The 22,070-nt window shown below is 40.3% G+C and overlaps 1 protein-coding gene across 1 annotated transcript in view; it reads left to right on the forward strand.

The window, feature by feature from the left end:
* syndig1l (synapse differentiation inducing 1-like) overlaps positions 1-22,070 on the forward strand; it is a 34,560-nt gene that overhangs the window by 8,107 nt on the left and 4,383 nt on the right. Inside the window, exon 3 of the mRNA XM_070987639.1 lies at positions 15,122-15,259. Coding sequence (XP_070843740.1) covers positions 15,122-15,259 — 138 coding nt within the window. The remainder of the gene's footprint in view (positions 1-15,121; positions 15,260-22,070) is intronic.

Here is a 22,070-nt window from a genome sequence, read left to right on the forward strand (position 1 = left end):
CTCACAGCAGTAGACCATTGACACCACAAAGTGCAGGTTGTCTCCACTGCCCTGCCCACAGCCTGACACAATGCGAAGACAGACAACAAAGCCCTTCCACTGAGATGCTCTGGACTAGTTGGCATTCCAAGTGTTCACTTAACAAGGCGCCATTGTACGAGATGTATTTATTGTGTGCCTTAGTCTGAATAGCATGTTTGCAAGCACAGAACGGTTAAACTATTTTTAGTATTCATTGTTTATTTACTTTTGTGGAATTTCTCTCTTAATGGTTTGTAACAAGTTGAGGGCAAAATATGTTTTTGTGGGTTGGTTTGGAAATAATGTTAATTAGCCTAAAGGTGCCCTGTGGGGTTTTCTTGTAAACAAACAAAATTTATGTTTACAAATGCATTGTGTATCCTGCTCTAATAATCCTTTTGGTTGAATTTCCTTCCTCATTAAACCATTATAAAGCCAATTTTCTGAATGTTCTAATGCGTGCAACATTTCCAAATGATTGCCAGCTCGCAGTGCATCGCGATGCTTCTTTGCACATTACTGCCACCCACTGTTGATGAGCAGAATAGCGTGAAACTGGCAGCTGGAATGTGTATTGTGTTGCCTGCATGCTTATGAACAGACACACAGATGCAGAGATACATTTGTTTGCTTCATTTCTATTTTGTTCTCTGAGCTTTGATTTAAGGTGACAGGTTAATGCGACATTTACAGTCATTTGAGGCTGTTTTTGAGGCAGCATTTTCTTTAGGGACTCTCCTCAACTATGAAATAAAACTCTGTATATATATAGGTTAACTCTACCATGATATATAACGATAGAAAATTATTATTTGTTTTATGAGGATAACATAACAACTCTTTGATATTGCATGTCCACAATATGGCATGAACATTCCTGTAATCCATATAGTGGTCATAATCCCTGTGTGACATTAGTAGGCAAAACACACATTTGTAGTAAACATCAATAGATGTTGATTAAAAATTGCCATCAGACCATAAATCAGAGGTCTCAGCAATATCCTCAAGGCACACCCACAATAATCACACATAGGCTCACAAGCAATACACTATAAAAGCAGCACACGTGATTTATAAGCACGTGTGCATACTGTTGATACAAGAGTGACAGACACACACACACACACACACACACACACACACACACACACACACACACACACACACACACACACAGAAACAGAGTATATTGTGCTACTGGTTGTAGTAACCACAGTAAAATGGAAGCAGAGGCTGAATCATGAGTACAGTAACCGCAATATATTCCATCTGGAGAAAGTACCAGACTCCCTTGGAAATTGTGTGACTTTTGTGAGCCATTGAGTTCAGGGAGACTTTCTGAACTTTGTGAAATGTTGTCTGGATCAAAATCTTAGTAAGCTGTCCCCTCTTTTGTATTCCGCAAAGTAAAACGATAAATTATTCCTTTGTTTGTATAAAGATTTTTTGCAGTTTGTCCTGGTGTGTTGCTGTAATGCTGTGAAGACTCCTCTGTGTATAAAGTTGGTTTTACCTGCCAAACACACCGTAACCTTTTTGCCATCAACACTATTTTCTGAAAAGAAGTAACATTTTATTGATGCTAAAATTGTCAGATTTTATAAAAACAATAACTGCAATTTGATCTGTTGGCAGCCGGGGAGAAAGTGCCCAGACTCCCTTAACAAATCAAGTTTTTTGAGCTGTCGACACTTTCTGAAATGCTGTCTGTGACAAATTATTTGTCTCCTCTTGTAAATACCTGAATCCTACCTGAGTTATACCTGAATTTTTCTTTTGACAGCACGGGAGGAATACGTAACGTTTGGAGGTGCCATATCTATCCAAATGTTAGTCTGACTGACTGTGCAGTTGACGTCGTTACAATGCACATGAAGGTGACACCAGTTCTGACAGAGGCAGCAGGAATTGATTACACAAGTGGTATTAGCTAATAGCCCATTAACATAATATTGCGTTTTTGTTACACTCACTCGTCGGATATTTCAAGCACTCTTGGGGGCCCTCTGGTGGCCATCAGGACTCTAAGCAGGCCCTGATTGTTGCTCAAATTGTGTCTAATTGCTATAATATACTATAATATAATATGATTTAATTTACATCAGTTGGTTCATGTAAATCCTAAGAATAATGAGGGAGTTCATTTGAATGTGTTTAATTGCATTTGCATGTGTTGTCGTAACTGTTAACACGTACCGTACTGTCCCCATATTAATTCACGTGCACGTGTTTCAAATACATCAATGCAGAATATTTCATTTATTGCCTCAAAACCTTCACTTGAAAACTCTGGATTCTGTTTCAGTTCAGCTGTGCTTCAGTCTCTTTTTCTTTTTATGAGGGAGGAACAAAGAAGAAGAAAGATTTAGGTAGTGGAGGCTTGCTCTGAGGAGGTTGGGATTGGGAGTGTGACAAAAGGATGGAAAATTATAGCTTTATATCCAGGCAATTTTCTGCTACTATCTAAACTGTTCACGTCTTCATAGTTACACAGCGGTTGTGTGCGCCTGTATAGTTGGATGGAGGAATTTTAGGAAGCGATAATGATAATGATGTGTCTTAACATTAAAGGGCACCGTCAGCTCGAGAGCATTGATACATGGGACGGCAACATTTGCTCCTGTCATAGGTATGAAGGCGATATATTACGAAATGAGTAGAAAAAGTGCATCTTCAAAGGTGTTCCTGATCCTGAAGTCCTTCAGCAGTGCACATACTTGGAATTCTGCACATGCTTTAAGCTTTGCACTGTTTAAAAATACAACATATTAAGGCCTTTGCACAGCAGCATTTAAAACTGCAAAATCACTTCCTAAAATCAGAATGACGAGCAGATCCTGAACTTTGGCCTGTGATTTTGCACCATTGATCAAGAGCTTTCTCGGGACCAGAGGACACCAGCATAGCTTATTAGCTGTTTTACTCCTCAGCTGAAGCGTAAGCTGCTCTGCATAAATGACAGAAACTTATGAGACAAGAGTCAGTAGTACAAATAGGTGTCACCTTTTACAGTTACAATTAGTCATTTGGCAGACTCTTTTATCCAAAGCGACATACATATGAATTCACACACCAATGGCGCAATATCGGGGGCAGTTTTGAGGTTCCCCCTGATTGGCAGACGGCCACTATACCTCCTGAGCCACCGCCACCCTTTCCAGCTAACTGTGTGAACTTATTGCCCCAGTGGTGATCAAGCTAATTGCTTGCTAAATGACATTTAGCTGTACCCGTTTTTGGTGTGATGAGGCCTTTAGGGACATCTTTTAAGCATTGAACCACTGCTCCTTTTTTCACAGTCCACATCTCAGCTGTGTCCTTGAATTTTTTTTTTTTTTTTGCCTGTTTCTCCTTACATGCGGCTCCTTCTTAGAGAGCTGTATTGATTTCATAAAGGAACCAGCAAGGTGTAATGCCTTTTGCCTGATTCAGCAAAATGTTTCTCACCAATCATGGTCTGAATCTTGTACGATGTCTAATCCATAATCGTTACAATCCTGAGAATGATTACAAATGCATATTAAACAGGTAATCTGAAATGTTTTCATCAGCACTGCTTAACTAGACCAGACAAAAATGGGGACAATACCAGAAACTTTTCTTCCTGTGAACCAAAACTCATCCCTCATAGGTTTATACAGTAGCAAATATGTCAATATAGTGCAATATATTCTATACTGGGATGATTACTGTGATCAATTATTATTGTGAACTTCTCTACGACTTGGCTTGAGGAAGGATTTTAGAGGTACTATGGAAGAATGCCACTGCTCAGCAGGTGTTGCATACAGTACAGGAAACAATGTAAAATAATAAGCTTTAAATCCTCACCAATTTATAAAAGGTCATTAACTCCAGGCGGTACAGGATGTACTAATTTTTCTTTCCCTTTAACTTGCAGATATTAAAACCCTGGTGTTTTCAGAACTCATTGCCAAAAATTAAAGAAGGGAAAGTACTGGAGTGGAATAAAGAGTTCTCTATTCAGTGTTTCTAAAAGGATTTCTCGAATGCAGCGCTCATTCTCTCCAATTATCAAAGTGCATAAGTAAATTACAGATAGCCTCGGAGGAGGATCAGTCACGGAGAAGAGACATTTCTTCAAGGAGATTTAAATACTTCTTTTTGTTGTAGTGTCCCTACCTGTCAGACTTGAAATGCATTGGCAGCTATTGATGGTATTAACTGAGAAATTTGCTGTCCTTGGGTGATTTCAGCCTCTTATTCTCACTTTATAGTTATAGTATAGTATCAGTGTCAGTAATCAGTATAGCTGCAGATGACAAACCTTTTTGTACAAGCATCAAACATCCAATTTTGGTACGATTCATTAAAAGTGTCTCGACAAAATTCTTTGTCGAGAGCCTTTTCATGCCTTCCATCTCCACATGACAATCCCTTTTCTTAGTTGGCCGTTGTATTACTGTTTTACTATCTGTTTGTATATCATAATAAGGAACACCACTTTCAGTCTTTCGCACTCATTTTTCATCAGCTTCATTTTATTTTTTAGCAGAATATTGGAAAAGAAAGCAGAGTCTGTTACCAGAACTTTTATTAGATGGTCCATGATAATAAGCCTAACCCTTTGCCTTCAGAGAATGACAAGCTTAACACAGAGCTCAAGTCTTCCCATGTTAGAGGCTTCACTGCCAGACAGCCAAGAAAATCTTATCTGTCTCCCCTTACCAGCTCCAGCGCTTAACAAGTATACAGCAAGCACTGGAGGTCTGCCAAGTCATCCCCCCTCTGTCTCTGCCTCCCTCCTAGTCCGACTGCTCACTGGCAGGTGAGATCATGTCCACATTCAGCAAGCTCTATCTGAAAAAGTTTCCCATACCCCCAAAACTACTGGGTATGGATTCCATACTGCTCACATCCAAGCTGTAAACACTCGTTCTGAATGTTCTGAGATCACACAAAAGAAGGGTTTATACCTAGCAAGGTGAGGGCAACTTGTTAGGGCTGTGATCAGTGCTTTGATCGATGTTGTCAGTGCTGCAGTGCCCAAATTACTGAAGGTGAACAGGTAGCATTTATGAGCCGCAGACAAATTACCGCTTTGCTTTATCCTCGTTCAGTTGTCTGAACACAGAATCAGAAACGTGTCAACAAGGATAACTTAATTGTGTGTGTTGCTTAACAACAATAGTGATCATGGAGAGTTGGAGGTGAGATAATTGTAATTCTTTCTCAACACAAGAAGAAGGATAAATTCAGCCATTTTACTCTTTTGTGTGTCAGTGTTGACAGAGAACTTTCAGTAGATGACCTGTTATGGTGTTTTTTGACATTCTGCATCTGCATTAGATGGACATTGCGGTTAGATACAGTAACACAGTCCTGTCTGAGTGGAGATACTGCTGCTCCTTGCTAAACCATAATAATCTGAGAGGCTCGTCACTGTGGACCTGTGGGTCTGCGACAGGAGCTGTGTCAGGTAGTTCTTCTCTTTGCTATATGTGGACACACCTGACAAAGTTAGTAAATCTGACAACAGAGTAGAGTCCCAGGAAGAATAAAGTGGTTGAACAGGCCAGGCCAGGGTCTAGGCATTAGTTTAAACCCCTCATTCCTATGAATATTGGCAGTAACCTCAGATTGGAGAGTTAAAAGGGGTTAATGAACGAGCAGGAATTAATTTACCTTGATTTTACTAAGATTCTATTGCTGCACTTGTTCCTCACAAATGTCTGGGCAACGAGCATTTTAAGTCCCAGATTTAAAATCACACGTTTATCAATCATTTGGGGCAGGAAATGATCTTTGAGAACAGATGATGACGAGAAATTCATGCAACTTGTGCTATTTCTACTGTGAATCTCTGTAGCCCCACACACTTAGCAGGCTTCAAGTCTGCAGCCATTATTCCCCGGTGGAAAACGTTATGTGGCTCCCTCTGGGTTGGCAATGAATTGGAATTGCCGTAGTTCCGACAGCTATTGAAAACACCTCTTTGTTTCATTTTTCCTTACAGCGTCAAGACGTACCTATCTGATTGGCTCTTTAAACATCTTATATTGCCATGGATGGGTTTTCACTGGAGTTAGTTGACATGACAAAGCGTCTGTATTTGACATCCTGGGAAGAAGGGCGGATTCACTGACAATGCAAGCTACTTTGTAGAGAGGTTCCTATTGAGTGGAAGTACATTCAATGGCTCTAACAGAATAAATACCTTGAATAGTATCAAAATGGCTTTAAGGATCCAGTGACACTGGATATCTTTGATCTTGGAGCCATGCACTAAGTCCATTTATTTTTTCCTGTATTTTCACCTGCAGAAAAATAGCACTTGATATAGGGAAAAGACCCACCATTTCTATTTGTCTGCCATCTGTTACACCATCTCCAGTGCATGAAATTTGCATTTATCAGTACATTTCATATTCACATAATAATTTGAACATGTGGTAGACCTGCCCCTCTGCCAAATTTCAATAAAAATAGCTTCTTCTCAGCTTTTCTAATCGAACCTTTTCTTTTTCTTTTTTTTTTTTTTTCAGTGCAGGCATTGGAGCGCTAAAATCATGGCTGTGGGTGTGAAACCAGTAGAGAGATGACTTTTAAAATAAGTATATTTCTAAGTGCCCTCTTTTAGATCCGATCAGGTTTGATTATTGGGGTTGTTCATTCTCACTAAGTCTGAGGGGACGTGAGCACTTATGCCTTCATTAAATCCAAAACACAGTCATGCTGCAGCTCAGTGCACACATATTGTTCCTATCCTGACAGGCCCTGCACCCAGTATGAGCCTGTGTCATATATTCCAGTGAAGTCTTTCAGAGATATCCCTTCTCATTCTGCATTAAATGATAAACCAATCTTTTGGATCATTTCAATTCAGCAGAAGCGGACTCCTCACTGCTAACTGGAGATGTTTATCCCATGGTTTGGTGCGTTTTTCTGAGCTATAGAAAGCAGGAGCTGAATCTGTGGCTCCAGAACAGTAATGGAAATTGTGACATGTCAAAAAATTTGACTTGATTTCTGAAGAACTTCTGTAAACATACCAGGAAGAAAAACATTCTTCGGGTTGTCATTATACCTAGAGTATAGGACAAAGGTGGAAAGCCATCTTACTCACACATTATACAAGTAACCATATAAGGGCCAGAGTATGCTTGATCAGAACTAGGTCATATGACTTGTTGTCCGACCTCGTTGGAAATCAAAAGTGTTTATAATTATTCCCAGCGGCTGCATAAAGGTGGAGTGAAAAGCTGGTTGTCATAGAGAGGGGGAAGATGCAATACTGTGTAAACATGGGGATACCAGTGTACATTTTCAGAAAGCCTCTCCTGGAAGACGTTCTTAGTGTTGCACTCGGTTGTACGCATAAAAAGTGCCAGAAATCGTTGTGTCAAGAATGAAAAAAAGAGAGCCTGAGAGAGGGCTTCAAACACCTGGCTCCTTTCTCACCTCATGAAGTGGGTGTGGATGTCAGATTGTCGGTTTTCAGAAAGTTACAGAAATAGTTGGATGTAGCCCCCTCTAGTCTGATATCTGGAAGCTTTGGGGGGGTTGTGAAGCTATTCGACCGATCTGACGAGCACTATTGACGGAGTATGCTGGCCCCTTAAGACTTCAATGAAACCTTGTTTAATTTGCAGAGTTAAGGTGATTTAGACTGCCACAGACGCAAGCTCGGCCTGTTGCTCCACAGAAGCAGCATTATCAGAAAGCCTTTATTAGTCCCCCGGAGGGGAAAATTCATTTTTATAAAATATTGCAAACTTAAACTACAATCCAAGTGTGCACAGAAGAGGTAGCTGCAGAATTAAAACTGAAGATGTAGGATTGGAACCTGTTATCACTCTCAAAGTGATTGCCTGGTGTTAATAGAGGGAGTCAATGATGACTCACTTCAAGTTATTAAACTGCTCTGGTGCTGCTAAAGTTTTATTTGCATCAGTAAAACATTGTTCTTTAAAAGCATTTTAAAGGTGTATGACGTTGAGGGGGAGAGGCTCTTGTATTGTTTTAGTAGAAGAAATGATCTGCCAAATGTAGTCAGGCAACAGTATTTTTTTACTTATAATAAAAACAAGCCTTTAGGTACAGTGTTTTTGAGGGGCCGTCCCATGCTGGGACCCTGTAGGGAACTTGGCTTCACTATTCCCCTCACAACCAAACGTGGAAAAATGCCCCCTTTAACACCATTGTTTACACTGTGGGTTTATATCGGTCTTTATATTGGGGTGCATCATTGTAGTTTTAAATGTAGAAGTAGAAGGGGTATGAAAAGAGACTTGCACTGTAATGTCCCATAAAGTTCTTCTGTGCTCAAAGATGTACAACTCTTTCTCTCTGTAAAAGCTAGCATGGTTACATGTTTTTATGCTTGTTTTCATGCAATACTACACACTTTGAATCGAATTGAATTCTGGAATATATGTTGTAAAAAGATGATGTTTATTTTGTATTTTATGAGCATGTGAAAATGTAATGTTTTAAATTCAAAATGTGACATGGACTGCCAAAGTGGCAGGTCTGAATAACACTTTTAAGTGAAGAAAGTGATATATAAGGCATGTGGTGGTATCAGTCAAATAGAAAATTAGAAATAAAGGATTCCCCTCATTCTTGGTTTTGAAAGAAGTTCCTCAAAATGAAATAAAGAAGCACAGTATTGCCTCCCTGCCAAACTCCACTGGTGCTTCCCTAATCCTCGCCTGAATGGCAGCTCAGAGTATTAAAAAGTGAATAATGAGAAAGATGCTCCTGTCATGCAATGAGTTTTGAGTAATATCAGTCCTTCGGGGATGATTATATGTTACAAATCTGAGCAGTTTTTTCAGGGACAGCCATGTCATGATTGTCCACCAGTCTGCTGGATTTAGATGGATTTAGATTTTCTTTATTCAAAAACAAACTGAAGGGAGATAAGGCTCTTTTTGTCATGTACGTATCATCAGTGGGCAGTTACCCCGGGGCTTGTCAGCCTTATATCCACTCTGTTGCTCTCCATTAGTGTGGCAGGTCACCTTCTCACTTGGTGTGAATATGTATTACAGCCTTGTCATATCCCATATTAAACGGCTATAGGAGTAGGCTGATGCTAGCAGCTTCGCTCCAATGCAGCTGCAGTCTCAGTCAGAGTGGCACTTATCTCAGCATGCAAAAAGGTGTTGGATTTGTTTTAACTGTAGCTGAAATCTTTGGAGTTCGGATCCTTGGATCTTGTTTTTGTTTTGTGTGGAAAGAGGATTGCATGAGTGCGTGCATACAGGCCCTAAGATGATATTTAGATGTAGCCCCATCTGCAGCTTTCAAGTGTTAGGTGAGTTTCTTTCCTTTGTTTAATGCAGGCACATATTGTACCTCTTTTTGTTCCTGTGTACTGTTATAGTATTCATGTAGTATTTCTATGCATGTTCCTTCTGCAACCAGTTGTTTAAGTATGTTAGAGCGCATTATGAAAGTTGAACCCTTCTTTTTGTCTTTTCTTTCCTGTTTTTAAAGTAATTTTTCAGCATTTTTATGCTTTTGTTAGGGATAAACATTATAGATGTGATAGGAAATGAGATAAGATGTAGGTGGGGAGTGACATGCAAGAAAGATCCCAGGCTGGACTCAAACCAGGCATACTGCAGCGCCTTAAACTGCTACCAACAAGGGCCTCCAAACACCTGTGTTTCTAATAATATGAAATAAACAAGAGGTAGTCATAGGACCAGAGTTTATTGTTATTTTTGTCTGATTTAATCCGTGATTTCTTTGCTGCACAACGCAGTTTTGCTTGTTGTACCTGTTTACAGAACATGATGGGAATACTAAACAGGGTGTGTAGTGTTGTAGCCTCATTACACCATCCTAAATTGCACACCTGTCAACTAGAGGCCACTGGGGCAATGGAAAGAAAAAACAACAAATATCATATTCATTAATTCCCCGCAGGCAGTACATCCCCACGACAAGTGTAATACATGTGTGAGAGGACTGCATCATGACAAGGTTCTTATCTTTGCGATCACAGGCTCTGTGACTGAGTGTCCCTCTGGGGGTCGGACCTCATTGGGCTGCTGACCCTTTGTAAATCACAAGGTCTTATTAACCATGTGGTAAAGCTTGTATTTCTCTCTCCCCTTTGGTAGCACTCTATCACACTGCTTGATAAATTACGAGCCCTTATGATAACACCCCAGTCACATCTGTGCTCCAACCCCAGAATAACTTAACATGACCATCTGAATACAGCATGGATACAAAGGGAGTGCATGTTGCACTGATGCTGTATTAGGGTGCAGAGGGCATAACTGAATGTTGTCATGGCTCCAATGGTCCCGCGACAGACAGGGAGGCCAGATGATCTGCAGATGACTCCTATGCAAAGAAAACAGTCTCTGTAGTTTGTAGAAATATAATTAAATGAGCGGGGACTATGAAGAGGGCACAGATATTAATGACTTCTGCTTGCTCCCTTTTGGATGTGGATGCTCTTGCAAAAGCAATCATGATACATAGTTTTTGTGAATTTCCATGAATACCTGCTGTTGTGTATACCTAATATATGTATCCGCGTTGTAAATGTGCTGAAAATGTAATTTTGTGCTATATTTCATCTGTAATGGCATCCACACATTAACTTTTCTTATGCATTCAGCCAATAATTGAATTCCCTTTGGTTTCTTCCTGCATCTAGACCTCTCTACATATGTAACCTTTGTGTATCTGCACAGTAAAGCTATTAATTCACATAATTTGTGTGTTTGTAATGTGTAGTTTACTGTCTTATACATTCAGGCCAGCAGCTGCGTTGCTCAGATCTTAAAGCTAAAGCTCCTTTTTCCACCATACAAAACTTACAGTTGTTATGGATTCACACTGACTATGCTGGGTGAACCGTATAGCATGGCATTGGGAGATAATATATTCACATTTTCCCTATAGAGGCGAGAGACATCTAAATGAAGAAGTCAGCTCTCATAACATGAGTCTGCATTCATAAGCATATCAAAGAAAAGTATATAAAGAAAACTGTGACTGACATCTTCAAGGACATTGAGCTTCAGACACATTTTTTATTAATTTTTTATTAAAAGGGGGACAGAAAAATCATGAGAACAGAATAGGCGCAACTTTTTTGCTAAAATATCCAAAATATACAGTGAAAATGTAACAGATGTACCATAACAGGACTTTTACGGTGCTCTGGCCAGATTCATAGTATCTTTTTGCAGTTATAACATGCGGCCTAAGAGTTCTGAGCACAAAGCCTGTATAAATTATTTATTTTACTGTTTTCAACAAATCATGAGCAGGGCTTCTCTCTGTAGTAGTTTGAATTTGCAGGCATGTTAGTGTATCACAAACAAAACAACATTAAAATAAATGTGACAATTCAATTCAAAGACACTTTCAAATTCTCGCTCACCTTCATGCCATCTTCATATGATCTGCCTTCCAAGTACGCCCAGGAGGTATGGTACGAGATATTCACTGAAATCAGGACAAAGACATAAATGAATAAATTTAAAGGCACACAGACAAATCTCTAGAGGGGGGAATGGAGAGCAGGGGGGCAAAAAAAAAAAGTGGACAGGGGCACATTTCCTGCATGTTGTGGAGGCAGTTTGGCAGCAAATAAATTACACAAGCCCTCTTCTTGGTTGTGCTGTCATGGCAGAGTGGTGAAACCATCCATTAGCTCTTCATTACCTGTCAGCCTGTTGCCTCATGTTGACAGGAATTACGCCCCACAAGACATATCTGAGCGCAGCTAGCAGCACTGGCATACATAGTCATTAGGAACGGGGGAGGCGGTGAACGAATGACAGTGTGCGCACACATACACACACACAGGCACACACACACGTACACACTCATTAAAAGTCAGGTAGAAAATTGGTAAACAAAATTCTGTTCACTTTGAATCAAATGCAGCGACTTAAATCCAAAGCTGGTTTGGAGAGTGTGATTTGAATTCATGGATGACATGGACATGGGAGATAATGGTGTGATCACACTCTAATAATTGCTCCATGAGACAGCTTTGCAGATGAATCAGTGGCCTGTTTTCATCTGCTGTGGATCTCCTGCAATCATTTGAAAGGTTTATGATTAATGACCTTCCTGTGCATGTAGACAGGTCTGCATGCACAGGAAGCTACATGCAGGCCTGTCTGGATGTCCGACTCCAGCCAACCCCATTGTTCGCTTGCTTGACTGACTTCCTCTGCTTCTCTAACTTCTCTCTCTGTCTTCCCCGGTAACCTAAGCCAGCCAAACAGCCATGATCCCTGGATGATGTGTGTTTTCATTCTCCAAACAGCCAGAAGGCTGTGCAGATATTGTCAGTGAGCTCTAAGGCACAGAGCAGAGCAGGGCTGGCTCTGCAGAGATTGCACCGTAGCGCTTAAGGCCATGAAGACAGAATGGCATTATGCAGAATGTAGGCTGCATTATGCTCATGTGTTATGACCTTTTTCCCTTCAGCATTGCATTATGAAGACAATGAAAATATATCGATCATCTCAGCAGGGTCCTCTGCTCACAGCTTTTAACATATTCATAAGTAGAGTTTGACAATAGAGTAGCATTTTGTTGTGAGTTTAGTACACTTGTTTTGTCTTCTGGAGGTCTATTTTTAGATTAAATTAATCCAGTCTTGTCCCTACTGTTAGTGGGCATAGCCCCCACACATTTCAACCATCCACCCACTAATCTCCATCATCAATCAGGGAACGTGACTACAAGGGCTGCATGTTATTAAAACTAATTGAAAACTGTTTCACCCCTCAAAGCAAAAGCATTCCCAAAACTCTCACCCAGTTACAGCAATTTAACTTTTTATACAAATTAAATAAAATGCTCTTACTGCACACAATAAAATTATATGCTTTTGAAAGAGTTCTCTGTAGTACCTTTATTTATTTATTCAAATCCCTTTATTCTAACCGTAATATAATTTTTGTAGGGTTTTTTAGGTACCTTTAGATTTAGCAAGATAAAAGTATCACTCAAAATCCAGCAAGATCAGGATGCCGTGGTGGCCAACTGTGAGCTGCAGCGTCTCCACTTCATTTACCATCATGTCTTTACACCCACTCTGCAGTAAAGGAATAAAATGCCCCCAAAAATTCAAATTAAAACAGTCAAAACAATTCCTATATCCTGTGCCTACTGCAAGGAGTGAATCTATCCACATTGGTACAATATGAATCTGTGGTCAAGGAGGAAACACTGCAATCTTAGTGTTTGAAATAACGTCCAAATTCATTAGTTACATGACAACCACAAAAACACATGCAAGGATTAAGAGTTATAAACCCACAGAAAATACATACAAAAATAAAGATTATATAGTGATAAGATTGCTCTGTGAAAATGAAGGAAAAGCATTTCTTTTGTCAGATTACCATCTTACATATGATGATTTGACTGAGCTCTCGACAGCAGTCGATACAACGTTCCCATGTTTTCCCCAATTTCTCCCATCTGTGATTGAAATATTCAGCTTAATATTAATCTAAATTTCTTTGAAACAACATTCTATTGTTAGCCTTGATTTCTCTCATTTATTTTTCATCTTCCACCCTCATGCTGGATCATCCTTCAAACAGGATGATGTGTGAAGGATGCAGCTTAATGGCTCATATAGAAACCATGGCCTCAATCTGCAATTTCTTTTCATTTTCAGTCACTGTGGAAAATAAACCTTGGTTCTTAGTCTTGCCTTTGTTGTGGTATATCTTAATATCTGACACAAAGATATACAGTATACAGTGTGTGTATCAAAGGTTGTTGGGCCAAACGTGGTCATCACAACGCACACTGATATTTTCCGCTGTGGATCAGGACTGAGAATCTATTATCTCCTTAGCAGCATGCAGATGTATGAACGGCTATTCTCTATTGCTGAAAGGCATTTCAGTTCTGTGTGAGGAATGTTGCATGGAGCGTGAAATAGTTTCATAAAGCTTGAGGGAAGAGGTGTGTTCGACTCATAACTATTTCACATCTGAAATGAAGTGTACTTTCAACCGTAGCTTTTTTTTTTATTCCATCTGTTGTTTAGATGCCAAAATGTAGGAATCTGCATATCTCAAAACTAATGAGAAACTAATGGGCCGTCACAAAAAGTCTGCAAATACGAGCTGTGACATTACGTGGAAGCAAATGATGGTGCATGCAGTGAATCGTCTATGTTTTGTTTCCCATTTCGCAAATGCCTTTTTTCAATGAATGCAGATTTGTTCTCCACCCTGTCAGCTTGAAAATCACCTCTACCTGTACACAGATTGTTGTACTGTGCAAAGGAAAAATGTTTCTTCCATCTTTTACTGCGAGATCCGCCTCAATCCATCTGTCTGTCTGTACGTCTTCTTCACTAATGATTACATCTTTCCAAATGTTTCTGGAAATGGGTGCACTGGCCAGTCAAAACTACAAATTTTGATTACTTTAATGTGACTGGCCCAAAGGGGTGCTTCAAATATTTGTGGAGATATGACATGCCAACATTTCCAAGAGCTAGATGAGAAGATTAACACCACTTTCATGCATGCATAGCTCGGCCAGTTAGCTTAGCTTAGCACAAATGCAGATGTGAAACAGTAAGTGTGAAACAGCTAGCCCGACTGTCCAGTGGCAACAAAATCAGCATGGCTAAAGTTCAGTAATTACACAATATAAGAAATAAAAACATGCTTGGCTATTTCATGGCTGTTAGGTTGCATATAACCTCCCATAAATCCATGAGTTGTCATTGTCACACTTTTGTACAGACTAAACGAACAAGATATAACATGCAAATTGGTGAACTTTAGAGGTGCTGATAGGTGATTTTGTTACCTTTGGAGAGAGCTTGGCTAGCTGCTTCCCTCTGTTTCCAGTCTTTATGCTAAGCTAGGCTAAGCTAACTGGCTGCTAGGAGTAGCTTTAACTTCTATAGCCACGAGAGATTGTATTGATTGATGAGTATTGATCTTCTCTTCTACCCTTGGTATATTTGCCAAACCGTCAAACCGTAAATCTTTAACACAGTTGTTTGAATGAATCTTACAGTTAACTGGACACCACCTGTTTGCATGCTGTTACATCACCACTCAGTAATTGTGAACGTGCTTGCCTTGACTTGCTGTTCTCCGTGCAGACGGACTGCTCCAGCGACAGTGAGAGCGAGGACAACTTCATAGTCGTCCCTCCACGAGACCACCTGGGCCTGGCCATCTTCTCCATGCTCTGCTGTTTCTGGCCTCTGGGGATTGCAGCATTTTACTTCTCACAGGGGGTGAGGACACAAATATAACACACACACACACACACACACACACACACACACACACACACACACACACACACACACACACACACACACACACACACACACACACACAAACAAACACATGCACAGAGTTGTGGTCTGTCACACATCCTGCTGAATGATGCTGCATCTGTTTGTTGAGGTGCACACATTTTCATGAAATTTGGACACGCAAGCATTAAAAAACACATGCTCTATGTATGAGTCACCACCAAAATGTTAAGGGCTATCACGCATAAAAAGGACTGACAGCTGACTCTCTTACTGCCAATGCAAGGCCACTTTTTACTGAGCTACCCATCAATAACTCAAGGCCAATCTGTAATGGCTGCTTGATGCTCTGTAAACAGGTTGAAAGCCGCTTTTAGGAAGACTACATAAATCACTTTCAAGGCACTATCTGTAAACTCTAAGAAAGGAGGTGTTCAAAATACTAACACGAGAGAGGGCCTTTGAACTAGTGGAAGTTTCAAGAGGATTGAAGATGAACCCAATTACAGGTATGTTGACATATTAAAGGTGATTAGCTCACAGACACATTAAACAGCTTTGTTGGAGCTGTGTTTTGGAAAGTGTTGGAAGAAATGCATAACACCAAAAACACTATTAGGTCCTGCTTTCTGGATTTATTTATCTTTCTGGCTTCATGCATATACACCATGTTTGACATTTGAAAAACTGAACTGAAGGAACTGAACTCAGATCTTATATACAGAGCTTGGATGTTAAATCCCTTAATGGGCAGCAGATTTGGCATTCAACATTATACATTTACAAAGGCAAGGTTCTTGAAAATGATATTGCCGTGCCAGAGATATTTACCTTGATGTGAAGATGAAGCCACATTATTATGAACTGCAGAGACAGCAGTTACTTTCAAAGCCTGTGTGATTTTAGACTGCGATCTGTCAAGGTAGGCCGAGACAACACTGTTTATTCTGAAGCTTTTCCAATATGTTCCTAGCTGAAGACATTGACAACCTGCTTATAACGGTTGTGTAATTGATTCCAACGGCACTTCCTCCCTCTTTTCAATTCTGTAGGAAGCAGCTCTGATGATGGTGTGTCAGTCAAAGAGCCAAGGGATCACTACTTGACTTGCCACTAATCAATTCTGTCTCTCTTACATGCACCATCAACCTGAAAAGGCTAAACATGTTAGCACACACACACAAACATGCAGTGTATGTTTAACCACATAAACAAAGGCATGCTTGAGACAGACAGGCCTCTCAGTAAATTGTTCTGCCGTTGACTATGAATTCTTATCAAAAGCTCGAGCATTTAGCTGTCTTATCTGTGGGCGAGAGTAGTCCGAGGCAGATTAAGGCAGTCAGTGAATTATCTTGTCAGGAGCTAATTTGATTCTTCCTGGGTAATTATGGGGAAGTGATGGCTGTGTTTAGGGATGGATGGCTCTTCTGCCAATCTCCCTCCTTTAGAAGGTGCCGTCCAGAAGAGCTGTCAGGGAAAGATATGGCGGGAGTCTTGCTTCGTTTTATAGCTCAATAACCCACTTCACTGGGTTTCATTTTATTCAGTCGTTCAGGGAGCCCCAAACCTAAATGAATTAATTCTGTAGGAGTTAGCATGAGGATATTGTAAGTTTTTAGCTGAACGCCATCTGGATTTTGATTGTCTGTGTGAAGCTCCATGCTCTGCACTGAGAGAAGAGTGCAGCCATCTGTACTGACCTAAAGTCCAAATAAAATACCTATTTAGCCAACATGCCAGAACCTTTCACTTGCTTTCCAGCATGAAAGAATTATTACAGCCTACTTTAGGAATGTGTACATTCTGAAAACTCCATGTAAAAATTGCAGGAACTGTGGTTAAAGCAAGACAGTTCGGTTAAGCTAAAGGTAGTGTGTAAGATAGCCACAGATAGCTAATTTAACCTACCTTTGCTCCATAAGTAACAATTTTTATCTGATAAGTTACCAATTAGGGCTGCACGGTGACGCAGCAGGTAGTGCGTGTGCCTCACAGCAAGAAGGTCGCAGGTTCGATTCCCGGGTCGGGCCTTTCTGTGTGAAGTTTGCATGTTCTTCCCGTGCATGCGTGGGTTCTCTCCGGGTACTCCGGCTTCCTCCCACAGACCAAAAACATGCTCATTAGGTTGATTGGTGACTCTAAATTGCCCCTAGGTGTGAGTGTGAGTGTGAATGGTGTGGGTATGTGCCCTGCGATCGGCTGGCGACCGGTCCAGGGTGTACCCTGCCTCTCGCCCGTTGACAGCCGAGATAGGCTCCGGCCCCCCCGCAACCCCAAAAGGGATAAGCGGCAATAGAAAATGGATGGATGGATGGAAGTTACCAAATAAATTTGTTGCCCAACATAACAAAGGCAGTAGTTAAATCCCTTCATGTTGGAAGAGAAAACAAGACTGCGCTGTGCTAGTTTTTTTAGCTTAGCAGAGAAGCTTAGCACTTTAGCTTCTTGCTGGATTCGTGTAACTTTTTCAACTATTCTGATAAATAGGCTAAATTTGATAGCTTCTTTATTGTGTGCATATTCATGGAGGCTTGTTTACAAGTGAAGGCAGAAACAAACAGTAATATTGGCTCTTATTTAAATGTAACAGCCAGTCGTCAGTAGTATGTACAATATGTGAGGTCATATGGGAGGTCTGTAATTGTGTTTTTTGCATAAAAATCTGCCTAAAAACAGAGCATTAATACAATGATATGTATCTGTACAGTTTAGCAAGCTAGCCTCAAAACTTCAAACCCTTCTTTCCTCACTGTTTTTATTGTTGCTGCTCTCTGCTTTTGCAGGACAGATGCATTATGGGATTAGGCAAGGGCATCTGAATGAGCAGAGGAGAAAAGTTTAGAAATGATAGCACATCAGCTTCGTCACTTACTCCGAGGGCATTTACTAACAAACAGGTTAGTGACGGTAATAGAGTCTGTGGACGGCAGATCAATAGTGTTTTTGTCCCGCTGGAAGGTCAGGCCTAGTCAGACAGAAGAGCCGGCCGAGGGCATCAATAAACACTCACAGAAACAGACATGCATTCATCTGCTGCTTTAAATTGCTCATATCCTATTTGCAGAAGACAACGTCATTAATTCTGTGTAAGGTCTTTATGGTAAATAATGCTTTTTGCAGTTTTAGGATTCAGTGTTAACCACCCACACACAGAACTGATAATGACTAAAATACCATGAATATCTGGGGGAAATTAACTTGGAGCATTTGATTGGGAAGCAGAATTGAGTTTCAATTATTGCCACTAATAGGTTGAGTGTTTTGTTTGCAGATGCTGATAAATGTTTCTCTCAGCTCTGAGACATCTGTGCTGCAAAGTGCAGAGTTGAGAAGCGGCAGCAATTCCTTTCACGATTATGCAAATAAGACTCCCCTGAAGTTATCTTACGGCATACAAGTCATCATAATGGATGAAAATGAATGAGCTAATTATTGTGGAACAGTTTATGTATTTGCATATGTGTCTGCGTGGGGGAGGTCGAGAGACAGGCGCAGTGAGAGGGAGAGATTTTAGGCTTTATGTTTTGTTTATTTCGAAGAAAAACCTGTTAAGGGCTCTGAATTGACTTCCTAGAGCATACTGCAATATAAGTCTCCATGCAGCTACGTCTGAGTTGTTATCGTTTTTTCTATGAGACCACATTTCAATCATTTTGTCAAGGTTGTGGCGATAAAGCCTTAATGCTGCTAACCATTTTCCTCTCAAGGGGATTCAAGGAAAAATCCTCACATTGACATATATGGCATGGCATATAGAGAGAAGAGGACATAAGCGTACTCATCTTTTTGTGTTAACGTTATATCATTATGTTTAGTCTTTTAGTCTCATGTTCCTCAGAGAAAGACACAACATGCTTTGATTCAATTATTTGTTGTAAAGTGGAGGGAAAGGCTGATAAATCAATTGCAGTGCTTAACAAATGCTTTCACTGGAGAAATGAAATAACAGGCATGTGTCCTTCAACTGTGTTTGCTGCCAGTGATGGAAAGATGTCACGTTATGACTGTCTCTGGCATTTCTCTCTTCTTGAAGGTCTTGCCAGGGGGCGTAATACATCCTCAAAAATAGAAAGTGCTCCGTCTCGATTTGAAAGCAAACTCAAGCTTAATTTCCCACAAGGCCTTCATAACGGTGCTTTTGTTTCTGTAATCACAGTATTGACATGGAAGCTGCCTTGAATACATGTCCTTTGTCTAGATTTGCCTCTTGACCTTTCGAGGCATTCGTCTGAAGAGTCTTTCTCTCTGCCTTTCATCCGGCTCTCTTTGCCTTGGACTGCGTGCTCTAAGACCTTCTTAGCACTAATGAAACACATGGTGCACAGCGGAAAGTGTAGTTTTCTTCAGCAGTAACAACCACCACTGATAAATGGTGAATTGAGTCTCTTCTATTTATTATTTATTTATTTATTATTCTGTAGATAAAGGTGCTGTGAGATGGAGAGCTGGCTGCTTTGTGAGGAGAAACAATTCAACCACACAGTGCAAGATGCAGTTGCACTGAGGACGGCCTCCTCACACAAGCTGAAAAGGGCAACGTTAGAATCAGGAACTTGCATCTCATTCCAATACAATAAACATAATAAACCACATGAAATGAGTAAATACTCATTGTGCAGTTCTGCTTCTTAAACAAATGCAGGAAGGTATCTGTTCTTTCCGTGTTTGCTTTGCTTGGCAGTATTTTGCAGTGATATATATAACATCTCTGTTGTGGTATTCTAATATTATAGGCAAACGCGAGACTTAGCACAGCACACTGTGTCAAGTCTAATTTGCATCCGTCTTTTACTGAATTGACTTAATGAGAAACTGCAGACGGAACGATCCAGAATGTCGAGCCAGGCAGGGAATAGTCGAGTCTAGATGGGAGTTCACTGTCTTGGGCGGCTGCTTTGGCTCTGTTTGCATGAGTGTAGTGCAAATGGGGAGAGGCTATGAATAAAACAGTATTTTTCATAATTCTAGGTAGATAGATGAAAAGGCGACAGTAAACATTAAACATTCATAAAAACATCTGTATAGATAGCAAAACAACGGCACATTAATTAACATGTGAGCTGTTTGTTATTATCATTTTACTAGCTCTATTATTTATGTTAGAATTTAATCGTTATTTGATTTCTTTAGTTCCAAACTTGTAACACTGTAAGATTCACTAACTGTTAAACTGTATGATTAGTTTGTTGATTTTGTTGTGATGCACATAAAGCTGTTGATTAAAATCCACTTCCACCGAATACATTTACGATCGATCAGTTTTTCAGCTGCTTCTCAGATCAGGATCATCCTTCAGCTTCTCCGGGGGCATGTCAGTGTGCTCCAGAAAGGAGTTGTAGAGTCTCCACTGGGTGCTACATTCAGATACCTCAGGCTCTTGCCACAGTACAGTAAGCTATGCAGAGCACACCTGAAAAGAAAGGAGCCCCAGGGCCACGTACCTGAACCAGCTGGCTCCTCTCAATGAGGAGAAGCAGTGGCTCGATTCCAAAGTCCTCCCAGATTTCTGAGCCTCTCATTCTGCTGTGATGAGTAAGGTTAGGCATCCTGAAAAGGAACCTTGTTAGAGCTACTTTTATCCACAGTGTGAGCTTGTGAGCAGAGCTGAAGGTCAGAATAAGCATTTATGTAGAGCCTTGTTTTAGTGTTTAGTTTTCTTCACTGCCACTGACACAAAATCCGCATCAGTGCAGACACTGCATCTATCGCAGCCACAGTCAATCTCATCCTACGCCGTGAATAAGAAACTTCGTCTACGACTCACTTCCAAAATGAGTGGGTTTTTGTAGATGACCGTGGCCTCCGTGTTGGAGACAGAGACCCAGCGAAACCAGCTTCATCACATTCACACATAAGCTCCATTATCATTAGAATGAATTCAGCAGAATAATGACAGAAGGTCATTTCACATACTCACACGCCACATTTCAATGGCATACATTCAGCACATTAGCGCACCCAGTGTATTTTGTTCTAATAAATTATGGTTGTGAACATGCTGGACTAATTGCACCAGCGATTCTCATCAGCTAGAATACAAATTAATAGATTAAGATGTGATGGCATTTGGAATGAAACAGAGCAGAAATTAGTTTAGGGGACGACAGCGGAGATGGAAAATGTTAGCACGAATACAAAGTCCGAACACTGTCTCTGCAGCGCTTTGTACTGTTGTCTGTGTGCATTTTCTGCTTTAGCGCTGACCTCCATCCAGCTACATAAATGAAAACAACAAATCAGGCTAGGCATCTGTCTTCCCTCAGCTTCATCATGGGAAGTAAGTTCATTCAAATAGTGTGATAGCCAGAGGATACCCAGCACAAGCAGCACTCTAAACACATCAACAATGGGCAGAATAACTCCCCATTCCAAATGAATTGGGACATTGTGTCATCCTGTTTGACAGTACAAAACAATATATTTCAACTCCATTTATTTTTGCACATATATGCTTATTCAGAAGTTGATGCTAGCAGCAACAGCAATAAGTTGGGACGATTTTGGAATTTTGGCTGTACAAGAGAAACAGATATTCAACCGCTCTGCTGTATTTTTGAGAAAAATGTTCATATCTGTAATGCAGATGGTATGTAATAATTCAAGAACAGGGACCACTGGTGATGCTGGTTTAGTCTTAATAGTATTCACTTTTCAATATGGACCGAGCATTTTTCATTTCTGTTCGAAACATCAGGCCCAACATAATAATTAGTATTTAAAAAAAGGTATATGAATATTTAAAAAACACATACAGTGCATATTGGTGATTAGCAGTGAATTTAAA

Source organism: Chaetodon trifascialis, chromosome 19 (genome assembly GCF_039877785.1).
Source record: "Chaetodon trifascialis isolate fChaTrf1 chromosome 19, fChaTrf1.hap1, whole genome shotgun sequence".
Lineage (NCBI taxonomy): Eukaryota > Metazoa > Chordata > Actinopteri > Chaetodontiformes > Chaetodontidae > Chaetodon > Chaetodon trifascialis.